Source organism: Temnothorax curvispinosus, unplaced genomic scaffold (assembly GCF_003070985.1).
Source record: "Temnothorax curvispinosus isolate PA1 unplaced genomic scaffold, ASM307098v1 QBEX01001498.1, whole genome shotgun sequence".
Taxonomy (NCBI): domain Eukaryota; kingdom Metazoa; phylum Arthropoda; class Insecta; order Hymenoptera; family Formicidae; genus Temnothorax; species Temnothorax curvispinosus.
The window spans coordinates 309,985-322,638 of NW_020211278.1; the positions used below are offsets into that span (position 1 = coordinate 309,985).

Here is a 12,654-nt window from a genome sequence, read left to right on the forward strand (position 1 = left end):
TTTATGCAATGCGTGTATATAATTAGATCGCTACATTCGCGAGAAAAGTATAATTATATTTAGGAGCTAAGTATATTTTGGATCATCATGATATTTTAGACGTCGGTTCAATGACTTGTTAACGGATCAGGGATGTCCGGCGAATCGTCGAGAGAAATATAATGACAAAATTTGTTTTGTATTCGCTTATAGAGAAAAAAAGTTGAAGAAAGCAAACTTATAGTGATCAGAATGTGCATGTGCAGCAATACACGTGCGACTGTACTCACGAAATCAAGGTCGACGATCATTCTAGATAATAATATTGTGTATAGAACACGAACACATAATTACCACGAACAATCATTAATGACAATTGCTTTAAAAAAATATCATTTTCTGGGCGTGCCTGAGAAGACTCGCTTACAGCAACACGCTGAGGAATCGTAAAAAATATTGAGAGATCGGACAGAAGTACGAAGACATGTTTGCGCGACAGTATATAAATGATTATTTGTTCTTATGTCATAATGACTTATAAGAATGTGTCATAGCTAAGTTTTGAATCCACTTTAAAAGAAATCTTTATGACAAAGAATTGTTCATTCATCGAAAAAGTTATTTAAAAAATATTGAATTATCTTCTTGATTTCGGTACTATATGTAGATCAAGATTTCATATTGCGTATTTTTTAACGAGAGTTAATTTTATTCGATAAAATATCTCGAGATAATCTTCTTTCTCCTCTAACTTATTATGACGTAATATTTCTAATGCGTTATGTAAGAGTAAGTCAAATGGATCAATACAATTAAAATGAGAACTCATCTCGACATTAAAAACATATTATTAGCTCACTTAACAATAAAAAGATCGATTTAGTTAATCTATTGTTTTATAGTTGATATTTTCTTTGATATCAATTAATAGTCAATGATTCGAAGAATTAGAATATTAAGACTGTAATCTTGAACATAATAGACTAGATTAAAATATAAATAGAGTTTAGTAAATCTCATATTTATAATAAACAAGGATTGATATTTTGCTAGCACACAGATCAAATGAGTTCCCTCTTTTCGTATACCATCCATACTCGCAGTAGTGTAAATTGGTTCGATTAACGTACCGAGAAAAATTGTTACTCCCAATTAACCGTCGTCGACCTCGTCAGTTACATGACTACTATACTCGTGCGAAATTCCCGCTCTGACATTTTTCAAAAATCCCAGCGCGTTAATTATTGCAAAAATTCATGAGAAACCTTATCTTTATAACTTTCATTAAACACGATAACGTTAGAGCTCCCTTATCAGAGATAACACGCTGGACCGATCCTAAACATAGTCACAAATGCATCATATCATATCGCACGAGCTGCTTTTTATCACAATAAAAGTGTGTGTTTGATACTGCGAAGGAAAAATATATTCCAGTTCGTACAAGAAAGTGATTATACTTGATGTCAGCACCCATTTTAAACGAAATCGATGACGCAGTTCTCGCTTGTGGATGTACATCCAGCAGAAAGTTACTTAACCAGCAATCGGTAATTAAAAAAAACTTCGATAACAATTAAACTACCTTACTGCACTGTTTTATCGATGGAGAAATGGTCACGATGCGCTCGATGGAGAGCTATACACGTAGTATTGGATGACGTACTACGCTGTCTACATACATAGTATATAGATATTTACTTATCCTATAGATGAATAGATGACATTGCATCTTCGTTTGATTATGAACAACAATGCTTGTTTCAGAATGAAAAATAATGTTTAGCTTATAAATTAAAAAAAAAATGAGCTTTGACGAATTAATGTTTAGAAATATAAATGAACCGCTATAGCTTCATCATTTATTTTAATAGGAATTTAATTGTAAGAGCTTGGTATTTAAAACAGTATTTAACCCGGGAACAGTCACCTTAATTTTTTTACATAAACGATTTTGCATAAACGACCCAATTAAAAGTCATTGCTATTAATTATATATTGCATATATTTCATTATTCTATAACTTATTAGTATTTGACGAGGTATTTGAGAACAGTGCATATATAGATTTATTCAATACTTTCTGAAAAAAAATAAGGAGAAACCAAAAAATATTTAAAAAAAGAAGCATATTAAAATTACCATGATGTGAGCTTCGTTTTTTCGACACTGGGTCTAAAAATCACCTCACACACACACATATAGATGACCGTTTCCGGGTTAAAAAACATTTTTAATACTTTGTTATAAATAAGTGTTTTAATTTGTGTGTCGTTAAGAGATATCTAAAAGTCGAGAGAAAAAATAAAACTACTAATGTACTTTACACGTGCGTAGCAAGTGATAGGTTAAATAATGTTAAAAACATAAAGATGTACGTTCGCCGAATAATTTATCGCAATTTATTGGCAGCCGAGCGACCGGGCACACGAAAAACGCAACAAAGATTTCGAGATCTCCCGTTTGATTGCTAAATACGAAGACGCGTGGGTTTAACCCGCGAAGGTTACAAGATCGCTGCACTCTTTCATGAACGAACGAATGTTGCTGAACGGTGCGACGCGGTGCGGTTATTTTTGCAGAAGCTGCGCTTCGACCTCGCTAACCTTGGTATATATGAGCATCTTTCCTAAATGCTCACCCTCAACGATTCGGCGAGACACGCAAAAAAAATTCGTTCTACGCCGCGTTTTCCTGGCGATCGACTTATGCATAGGTTATAGGTAGTGCGGCTGTGCTAATTTTATAAAGCAAGTCGAAAATAGTGCAATGTTGTTTACGTTAACGGTACAAAGTAACGCGACAAAGACGATCGCTGTGCTAGTTTGTAAATTGGGTGGCGTTTTATCAGAGTAGAGCTGAGCTCTGATTCATGGGGATCTTTGTTGACTAGAAAGATATTCGCAGCGAGTTCATCAAACAAAACGTAAAAAAACTTTGTTTCTACCTTTGTCTTACGTTAAAAAGACAACGTAAAGAATATTTACTCATTATAAATGATTCTTGATTGAGGATGATTAATTTTTGATGGTATCGAAAGGATATATAGTGAACAAATCACAAAAAAATCTTAGTATGCAATTGAATGTGCAATTTCGAAAAGGGCACGTCTCGCATTTTTTGGCCTATAAGTTTTTTCACTAATATGTACTCTAGTTACGTCTACACATCTTTCTATGTGAATTCCTGAAAAATTTTAATTTTCAGAAATGTGCCCTTTTCGAAATTGCACATTCAATTACATTCTTCGATTATTTTTATCAAGGAAGGCTTCATCCCAAGTTCACGAAATGTCTATTACTAATTTTATGTGACATTGAATCGATTTAAAGAAAGAAAAGCACAAGATTTGTAAAATCGAGCGATATAATTGTACACTGGAGCGACAAGAATAAAATAGGGAAATGCGCAGGGGGAATAAAAGTTTCATAAAAACTTACCCAAAGACGTGAAATATTGTGTTCTATATTCGATGTTATTAATACGCAATGTTGTAGAACTGTGCACAGCAGAGAAATACCGTGATGTTAAGTAATCTCAAGTTTTAAAGCCCGAAATAGCTTCGATAAATTTAAAATGTGATATGATACGTACCTGAAACAAAAAAACAACGTTTTTATTTTAGACAACCGTGAATGGAAAACAAAAGCACACAGGCACAGTAAATAATTTATGTGTTATAATTTTGGCTGCATTCCGATATTTACTGTCAGCAACTGTCAGTACTGAAAATCTGTAGTATATGTGACGTAAAATATAGAAAAATATAGCTTTTCAGTACTGACAGTGAATATCGGAATGGACGACAACGAATTATTTAATAGTTTTTATTTCGAGATCGTCTTAAGTAATGTCTTAAGATGCTACGGCTCTGTGATTAGTTTATGACATTTTAAGATTATGTTTAAGACGGTCTTAAATATAAGATCTGGACTATATGACTATATATACCGGCCTGTGACTTCTAATGCCGAGAACATCGCCGAAATGTAAGTAAAACACATTAGCATCCCGAGTTTCCTCCTTTGCAATTTAAGTATCCTAGTGACCCAAAAGTTTCATATATTCACGAACGATGCACAGCGTACGTGTTTTATCACGCGTGAACGGTTGCGATTTTGTTTTTCGATGAAGAATTCGTTAATACGATAAGAAACGTACGTCGACCGGCACGAATACGGTGACTATCCTCGGCTGCTTCCTCTTCCTGCGCGCCATTTGACACGTCCGACCAAACAGCAACGGTAATCCCTGTGCGTCCGATTAATTACACGCGCGACTAGCAACGCGTACACACGCGGCATCTAACTCGGCAGTCGCGCGGCGTGCCGCCGTACTGCCGGCCGCTTGCACCTCGAGATCGACGAGGCAACTTTTGTCCGTCAACCGCGACGGGTCGTCAGGGTCATCGTTTGCATACGCTCGCGATGCTGATTTATGAAAATTTATGGAACGCTCGATGAACACGTGACGTGTCGACGTCAAAGCGTTCGTTACTGGACGGTGAAACTCGCTAAAAGGAACGTCGAATCTCGCGACGAATCGAGAAACTTCATTTTCGGTTATTGACAAAATTTTGACTTGCAGAGATAATCGCGAGAATCAGGTCACAAGTCAAGAACATTAAACGGTATCTATTAGACATTTTAATTAATGTAGAGAAACGGAAAATAATCCAAGAAGTATACAAGAGCATTGCAGATATAAATTCGTCTGAAGCCTTGTATACGTGCAAAGTTTCTTAAATTAAATGTAAACATGATTAAAAGCGTGAACTATTATTTTATTAATTAAAGCTAATGTCGTAATATTATCGTGTTTCCCATTTCATTGGGGTGTCACATTTTGCTTATGTATAGAAGTATAGAGAAGTATAGAGAAGTTAAGTATATATTAAGACGGCTCGAACTTACTCACTAACTGCGAGTGAGGAATTTTTCTAATAACAATCCCGGGCAAGGGATTGATACTTGTATCAGTCAATAAATATGTGATTCGCATGAATGTACAAATATGGCACAATTCTTACGCGCTATTTACTGGCTGAATCACGATATAGCTTAATAATTTTCAGAAAATTATTATTACGTTCTTATAATAAATGTGATCGTAATAATTAATTCGTATAATAATTAGAGATGTGATCATCAATATTATCGAATTTCTGCAATAAAGAGCGAAGCAGTTTAACGTAAAAGAAGAAGTTTAATTAATAGCGAACGAAGATGCTTATGAATAACTTTGATGCTTATAAGAAATAGGATTTTCTATGATCAAAAATGATATCTACAATTATGTGTAAAAATATGCAAATGTTCTGTAAATTATTTGCTGAGAATGTTGGTTTCATAAGCGAATAATAATTTAACTTTGTTCAAGGTTCAATCATTGTATTGTTTACCCTAGAAGACCCCACGGTCTTGCCATCGTCAAATCTCTATGATAGATCACATACGATTGTGTTTAATCACTGCACACTCCGCGCGAAGGCTGAATATCCTCAACCTTTGCACTTGCGTGCAATATAGTACGTGCGCCACATTGTAAATGATGCGCGATAAAAAAGTGATGAAAAACGTAAGAACTTGCTACACGATGCGATCCGGCCGATTCAATAACAATAATCGACTGCTGCTTAATTGTGGACCAACAGATTATGAATTAAGTCTTGGTATACGACAATTTCAATATATAAAAAAGTATATTCGGAAATTCGCTCGAGATAAGGATAAATACACTTTATTACTATGCTATTTTATATGAAATGTCGTATTTCGAAAGATTTAACTTTATGCAGATTTTTCTCTCTTTCGATTTTGTAATGAAAGTTTCTTTCTAACCTATTATTATTATATAATATGATTTTTTTTATTTATGCTTGAGTTCTTGCAAATACTGATTAATTTTCAAGTCAGATTTGTGTAAACATAAAAGTTTTTCATATTTTAAAAGTTTGGATATATGACATTACAAAAATGTCTTTAAATCTTGAATTTCCTATATTGATGGAAACAAAATTTATACGAAATATGAGAATCCTATCAATTGTATATTATATATTGTATATTCTTGTAAATTATCTGAATATCATTTACATAAAGTCGACATTTTATACACAATAACATCAAAACATCACATCTTTCAGCAAGACAATTCTGCTTGTCCGCTCCGAATCGGTCGCTAATAAATTTATTCACATTAGTTGATATGCTGATATATTATAGTCGCTCACCTCGCAAATATTTATTCCACAACGAAAAATCGGGAACTGAGTCAATTCGTCGTCTTTCCTGTTTATGTACGTCACCTCGAGACGCCGACCCGTTGCAAAATCATTGCACGATTTAAAACTTGGCAGGGCAACCGGTGCAAAACAGCGAACAAGTTGTCGTTACTTATTCGATCATAAAAATAATGGACCACAAAACAGAGCGACAGTCGAACGGGGTTATAAAAATATATATCACGTCAATTGTTAATCAGTAATTTGGACTCATATCAGGTCACTGTTAATAATAAAGTCCAAATTCGTGAATTGTCAGCAAAATGAATAATTAATTAACAATACATAATATAATACGTTTACGTTATATTACATATTATTTATAAATATTTCTAGAAATTTTTAATGCATATGAGCAACATTCAATTCAAGGAAAGATAAAAATGTTGTGTATTTTAAATGAAGATATAAGACATGAGTATTAAAAATTGTCATGCACTTAAATATTGGATGTTACGAATAAATGGTTAAAAAATAAAACGGAAAACAAAGTGAGCAAACAGAGATTAGTAAAATGTTTGACCTCGTCATTATGTCGACCTTCGTTCCATAATGTTACTTAGAATTCTATTTATGCCGATAACTCTTTATCTGTTAACTTTTTACATTTGGTTTTTATATGTAAACATTTTATAGCCAAAGAATTTTTATGAGATAAAAAGAAAAAAAAATATATATTATAGTATCTCTATTATATACTTCACTATCATTGCCATTTAAATCATAAGTCTATGATAAATATATGTTACATAGATATTTTTTACTGACTAAATATCTCTTGTAAGAGCATCCTTTTTGTTAGCTCATTGCCATTGCCTTAATTAAATAAATAAAAATAAATAAAAGTTTTAGTGAACTCTGAAATTAAGCATTGAAATTTATTGCTTCCAATTTTCTATATCATTATTAATATACAATTGATTAAAAATTGCAAAATGAAGACTTATACTACAATGCTGGTACTCGCTATATTAAAATTCCACTTTAAGTTATTAATAGTTATTTCTTATAATTAGATTTTGTTCTTATGCAGTTAGAATGCAGGAGAAATTATATTTTATAATAATATTAGAATTAAACAAGTAAAATATTTGTGAAATAAGTAAAGTTAACAATGCTCGAAAGAGTTATTTCGTCATGCGTCAATATCTCAAATAAAGTTTACATTTGTTACAAGATCGTAAGGTAAGAAAGAGCTATATCTATAAATAGCCAATAATGAACAAGGATAACAAGCTCCACGCATGCACACATGTGTATGTGTATATGCGTGTAATGCTGCCAATAAATTAAATCTTTCCTTCCGAGATCCAATGTTCTCGAGAGTTACGTTATCTGCATTTTTACTCTCAAAAAAATAGAATTTATATAAAATGTTTGACAATGATACTCTTGATATTATCATAAGCAATTGCAAACATATATTTTGTTTTACTATTGTTACAAATTGTATCTATTGTTATAATTGTATTTATAATTAGAATGTATAACGTATATGAATATGTATATGTATATTGAAAAATCAGATTTGCCAATAATCTATTGTTATCATCTATGCTTACCAATAATGCATTGTCGTGCAACCCTAACTTTGTTACTTTTATTTCACTACAATTTAATCACTAGAGCACGTGAGAGGCGCACTTCGATCTTAGTAGGGCAGCTTGCCAAGATGCGTCAAAGATCTGTATTCATCGCTACGTAAAATGCCACGTATATTTCTCTCGAGATACGCTTGGTTGCAGCTGCCTTTCTACAACCAGGGAAAGTCCGACATCCGCGATTTTCATACACAAAAACATCAATTCGAGGAAAGACATTAATTTACTCGAAATAGTTTCGAAGAAATTAACAAGGAATATTTAAAAAATAATTATTTAAGATTAAATATCTTCAAAAGTTTAATACTAATAAAATATGTGTTACAAAATTTACCACAAAATTTTCTTAACAGACCTTGTATAGGCAATAATATATTCATTATTTGTAAATAAGTCAAATAAAAAGTGCAAAAAATAATATTTTTATATTTTCTCTCAGATCAAATTAATTTTGCAATGCATTATTTATTCAAACCATTTCCTAGTGTAGAATATGTTGAAAAAAGGAGTGCAAAATGCGACTACTAATATGGTACAAACGATTTATATTATAATCCATCGATCCTCGAATAAATATTGAAGATTTATATAGTTTCAAAATATTATGAAATATACGCAAAATTTACATTTCACAGTCCTATACTTGGCCGATTTCTGTAGAACTTTCAACGCGTGCCAATATTTACTGCGGCAGTTAGTGTCACTCTTTCGTTTGATTTGCGCGTTCATATAAATGTCACATCTTTAAGAAAAAAAGCAAGAGTACTCTGATTACCGATCAAAACAATATCTGCTTCGCGTGCCATAAAAACTGTCACAAAAATATAAAATGCATGCCTTGGAGTTTGTATGGCATTTGATCATTCAATGCGTCCTTAACACGCAAAAGTAAAGACAGAAGGACAAACTCCTTTTCGCGAGCACCTTCTTACGATCGTGTCGAAAATCCTCGACCATTTCCTAATTCTGGACGCATATATCGCTCTGGAAACGAAAGATTTGCACCGAGAGTTTCGCATCAATCCTCAAGGAATCGGGGTCACATCTGTTTTTCGCGCATACCTTTTTTTTTCGCGAAGTCGTTTTTAACGCGCGCATTTGCATGCAATTATTTTTGTAATCGAGGCCGTCGCGAAAACCTAACGAAAGGCTTTGGCAATGTCTCGTCGAAACGTTTACTCGAATAAAGCGGCGGAGTTTATCAACGCGATATCTGGGTAATTGTCATCGAAAAAGAATTGAGCAATAATCTTTTTGCAAAATAAATTGATATAAATTCCATCGAATGTTCTTCGAAGTCCGACAATGTCACTCACGTGTTGGAGTAAGGTCAGATATCTAATTTGGAACAAGGCAATTCTCGGTAATGTATAGAAAACACTTACAAATACTTTTTAGTTGTATTTAGTAACATTCAGTCAATAACATTCAAAAATAGTTATATAGAATTATACCACATCTCCTTCGACCTACTCTTATTTATAAATATGAATTTTTAATCTCTAAATAAAAAGGTTGTGATAATACAAGCGTTAATTACTGCAATGTCGCAAAAGTTCTTTTTAAAAGTGTTGAAGATAATATATACATATATATTATTATGCAAATTGATAAGTAACGAGTACAAAAAACGTGACACATTGATGTCATTATATCCAATATGTTTCCTTATGACATTTTTTGTATCATATTAATCGTGACTTTTTTGAGTACATTAATGATTAGATCTTACGAGTGATATCATAGCTTGTTTCGGAAATATTTCTGACGCAAAAATTGCTTATTACAGTGCATATTCGTATTCGACGCGCATAAACGCATTTCGCAAAATGTTACTCCAATCTTTGAGAGGAGAGATGATAAAAAAATCACTATTATTAAAACACGCTCTTGCTCCGATCGATTACAATTACATCATTCCGTGTTCAAAGCATTGCGTGTTATTATAATGATTATTATCATTCGAAAACATATCTCTTTGAGGCAGCAAACAATTTCTTAAAAATTCTAAAGAAATTTCTGTTAATGTTTCAAAGCGTATTCTTTATATAAAAACAAAATATTTTTTTTATTTCTACAAAAATAAAATCTAAAAGTTGAAAATAAAAAATTATATATTATATATATTTTTTTAATAATCGCAGTACTGTTTGTATTATTAATTTGAAAAACAAGTATAATTTACAATATCGCATTTGATTATATTCGATTTCAATAATTAGAACAAACGTTTCTACGTTCGGCGCGCTAAAATATGCAAAGATTTTGACATTCGATACGTATTCGTAAATCGATAAAGCCAGCAATATCTTGGCAAAAACACGAGCATTCAATTACTGAAGAATTTTACCACAAGCGGTGTGAGATAATTCAGAAAAGCTTCTGCTTCTACGTGCGAGTGATGTCACAGGTTCGCGTGACGTCAATTTATCAAAAATCATAGAATTAATGACTAAATCCAGTTAACACCATTCTACTTTAGGTAAATCAATCGCGTATCTAATTATGTTCTCCTTTGTCACAAGGAAAATCAACTTTTTTGTTCCTAGACGTAATTTAAAAGAATAACTCGACGCACATTAAACACGTCTCTTCTTACATACACTGCTTTGATTTCAGAAACATATTATTTATTATTTCTTCTCAGAGTAGTTAACATTGATTATCCTTTTATTTCTTTTTAAGAACTTTATTAGTTATTTTGAGAAAATAAGTTAGAGCTGGATAAGCAAGCTTTAAATTCAATTTAGCATGGATCAAAAAAGCATATAATATGTAGGTATATTGCGAACATTATCATTATTTAAAATTCTAAAAAATGTAATATTTTTAAATTATGCGCGTATAATTATAATCCCCTAAATATGATAAACATAATAAAATATACGCTAATTCTTATAACAATACTTTTATTTTTTGTGTCATTCTCGAATATCATATTTTCCTCTAGATTTCTTTCACGTCTTATCCATCCGGAATTAAACATTCTAATTAAAGAACATTCTAATTAAAGTAAGATTCTGCGAGAAAACTCAGAATATAGTCCAAATATAGTATAAAATAATTTTTCTAATTGCAAGATTTGTTATTGTTATCTAAATTGCGATATTCATCGTGCACGATTAAGTTATTATCGTTTATGACGCACGCATACACACGCACACATGGTATCAGTCTTGAGATGATATACTTTCTATCATACGGGACGTATCAATTATTCATAATGATGCGTCATTGTGTGTCATCCAATGTGTACGACCGAAGGATTTTTAAATTTGCTAAAAACGATCGTCGTTAAGCCATTGAGGACAGATTCGCAATTAGTTGACCTAGATCAGCCGGTATAGGCATAACCTGCGTGCGCAAGGACGCTTGTCCTCATAAGGAAAGAAACGATCCTCGTGTGGGTTCGACAAAAAAAATCACAAAAATAAGATGAATTACGGGCGACCGAATGTAGCCGTGCTTTTAGGATGTACAACAAAGAAAAGTGGGTTTATGACTCATCAACCCGTTGTTTTCCTTCACGCGCCACTATTTACGGTATCGGGTCGTAAACTTTTTTTTTTTACGAATTCTTTCGAATTTTACAAATAACGTACAACGTTCTTTCATAACACGTAGGATACGGAAACAATACAGTTTGAAACGAAACTAATATCAGATGCCGTTAGATATATATACATTCTAAATTGAAGACGTAAACAGTTACGTTGATAAATATGTGTAATCTCTAACTTCCATTTACGATCTCTTGTAAAAGCAGAAATGAAATAACAATACATAGAAAAAGCACTGACTGAGCTTAGGTTATTACGTATCTATCCAATTCTACGGTTGACTGTTTATAATCACGCGCGTATGAGATACTACATCAGAGTCTTATCCAACTCGCCGTAAACGTAAATAATTATTCATTACATAAACAGTGTAAGATTCCACAAGGCGAATTGAATTGATATTAATGAAAGATTGAAGTCGTATGCGAGCCAATTTAATGCTTCGAAAAAAAAAGAGAAAAGGAGAAATAGAAAAGCGAGAGAGGCGGAGGGAAGACACGTGGGCAAGGTCGTCGCAAGGATTCGCGGGGTCATTTACATTACATGCGATTATATCTGCTCAAAGAGAGATATTGCGTTTTCGCTTTCAACAAAGCCCCCGCCTACCTACGTGACCGTGACGAGACGACGGTTATTTCTGATTTTTTCAGAACATTCGCTTTCGAGCAAAGAAAAATAATAACGTTCCAGATACGCGCCGCGCGTGCACTGCCAAATATTATTTTTAAGTCTGATTTTTTCATGCACTTCTCGACGCGCTCGATCGCATGAGATCGATTTTATTGTGTGTGCAGTGTGTTTGTGTTAAAAAATACTATCAGATGCTACGAATGATTATGATATAAAAAATTATAAATATATACATGTATATAAATATTATAAATAATATATATATGTCATAAATAATATTTTTAACTAATAATTTCTTTAACTAATAAAGAAATTATGTATTTTAAAATAAAAAGTAAGTTAAGCAAAACCATTTTTGTTTGCATTTAAAGTATGCAGCAGATAATATTTAAATACTCTCATATCAAATATAAATGTCAGATTATAGTTACGAATTTGTTTATGTAATATAGAATAAGAGCAAACGAATAAGGATTAGCATTAATTTGTAACATGAAAAAAGAAATAATAACTATGTATAGTAAACAAAGTATCAAATAGTAGCTTTCGTAATGTAAAATGTTTATATGTCTGTATATGTATGGTGAAAGTATGATATGTT

The 12,654-nt window shown here is 32.4% G+C and overlaps 1 protein-coding gene across 6 annotated transcripts in view; it reads right to left on the bottom strand.

The window, feature by feature from the left end:
* The window catches only part of LOC112465135 (segmentation protein cap'n'collar), a 97,064-nt gene that overhangs the window by 82,725 nt on the left and 1,685 nt on the right, over positions 1–12,654 (bottom strand). Inside the window, exon 1 of one of the 6 annotated variants that reach the window (XM_025032563.1) lies at positions 4,141–4,297. The exons of 3 other annotated variants lie outside the window; for them this stretch is intronic. In XM_025032563.1, the coding sequence (XP_024888331.1) occupies positions 4,141–4,197 (57 nt within the window). In that variant the 5' untranslated portion in view covers positions 4,198–4,297. Of the gene's footprint in view, positions 1–3,419; positions 3,441–3,930; positions 3,952–4,140; positions 4,298–12,654 lie in introns of those variants that run through there. 2 more of the 6 variants (XM_025032579.1, XM_025032571.1) reach the window with 2 other exon arrangements.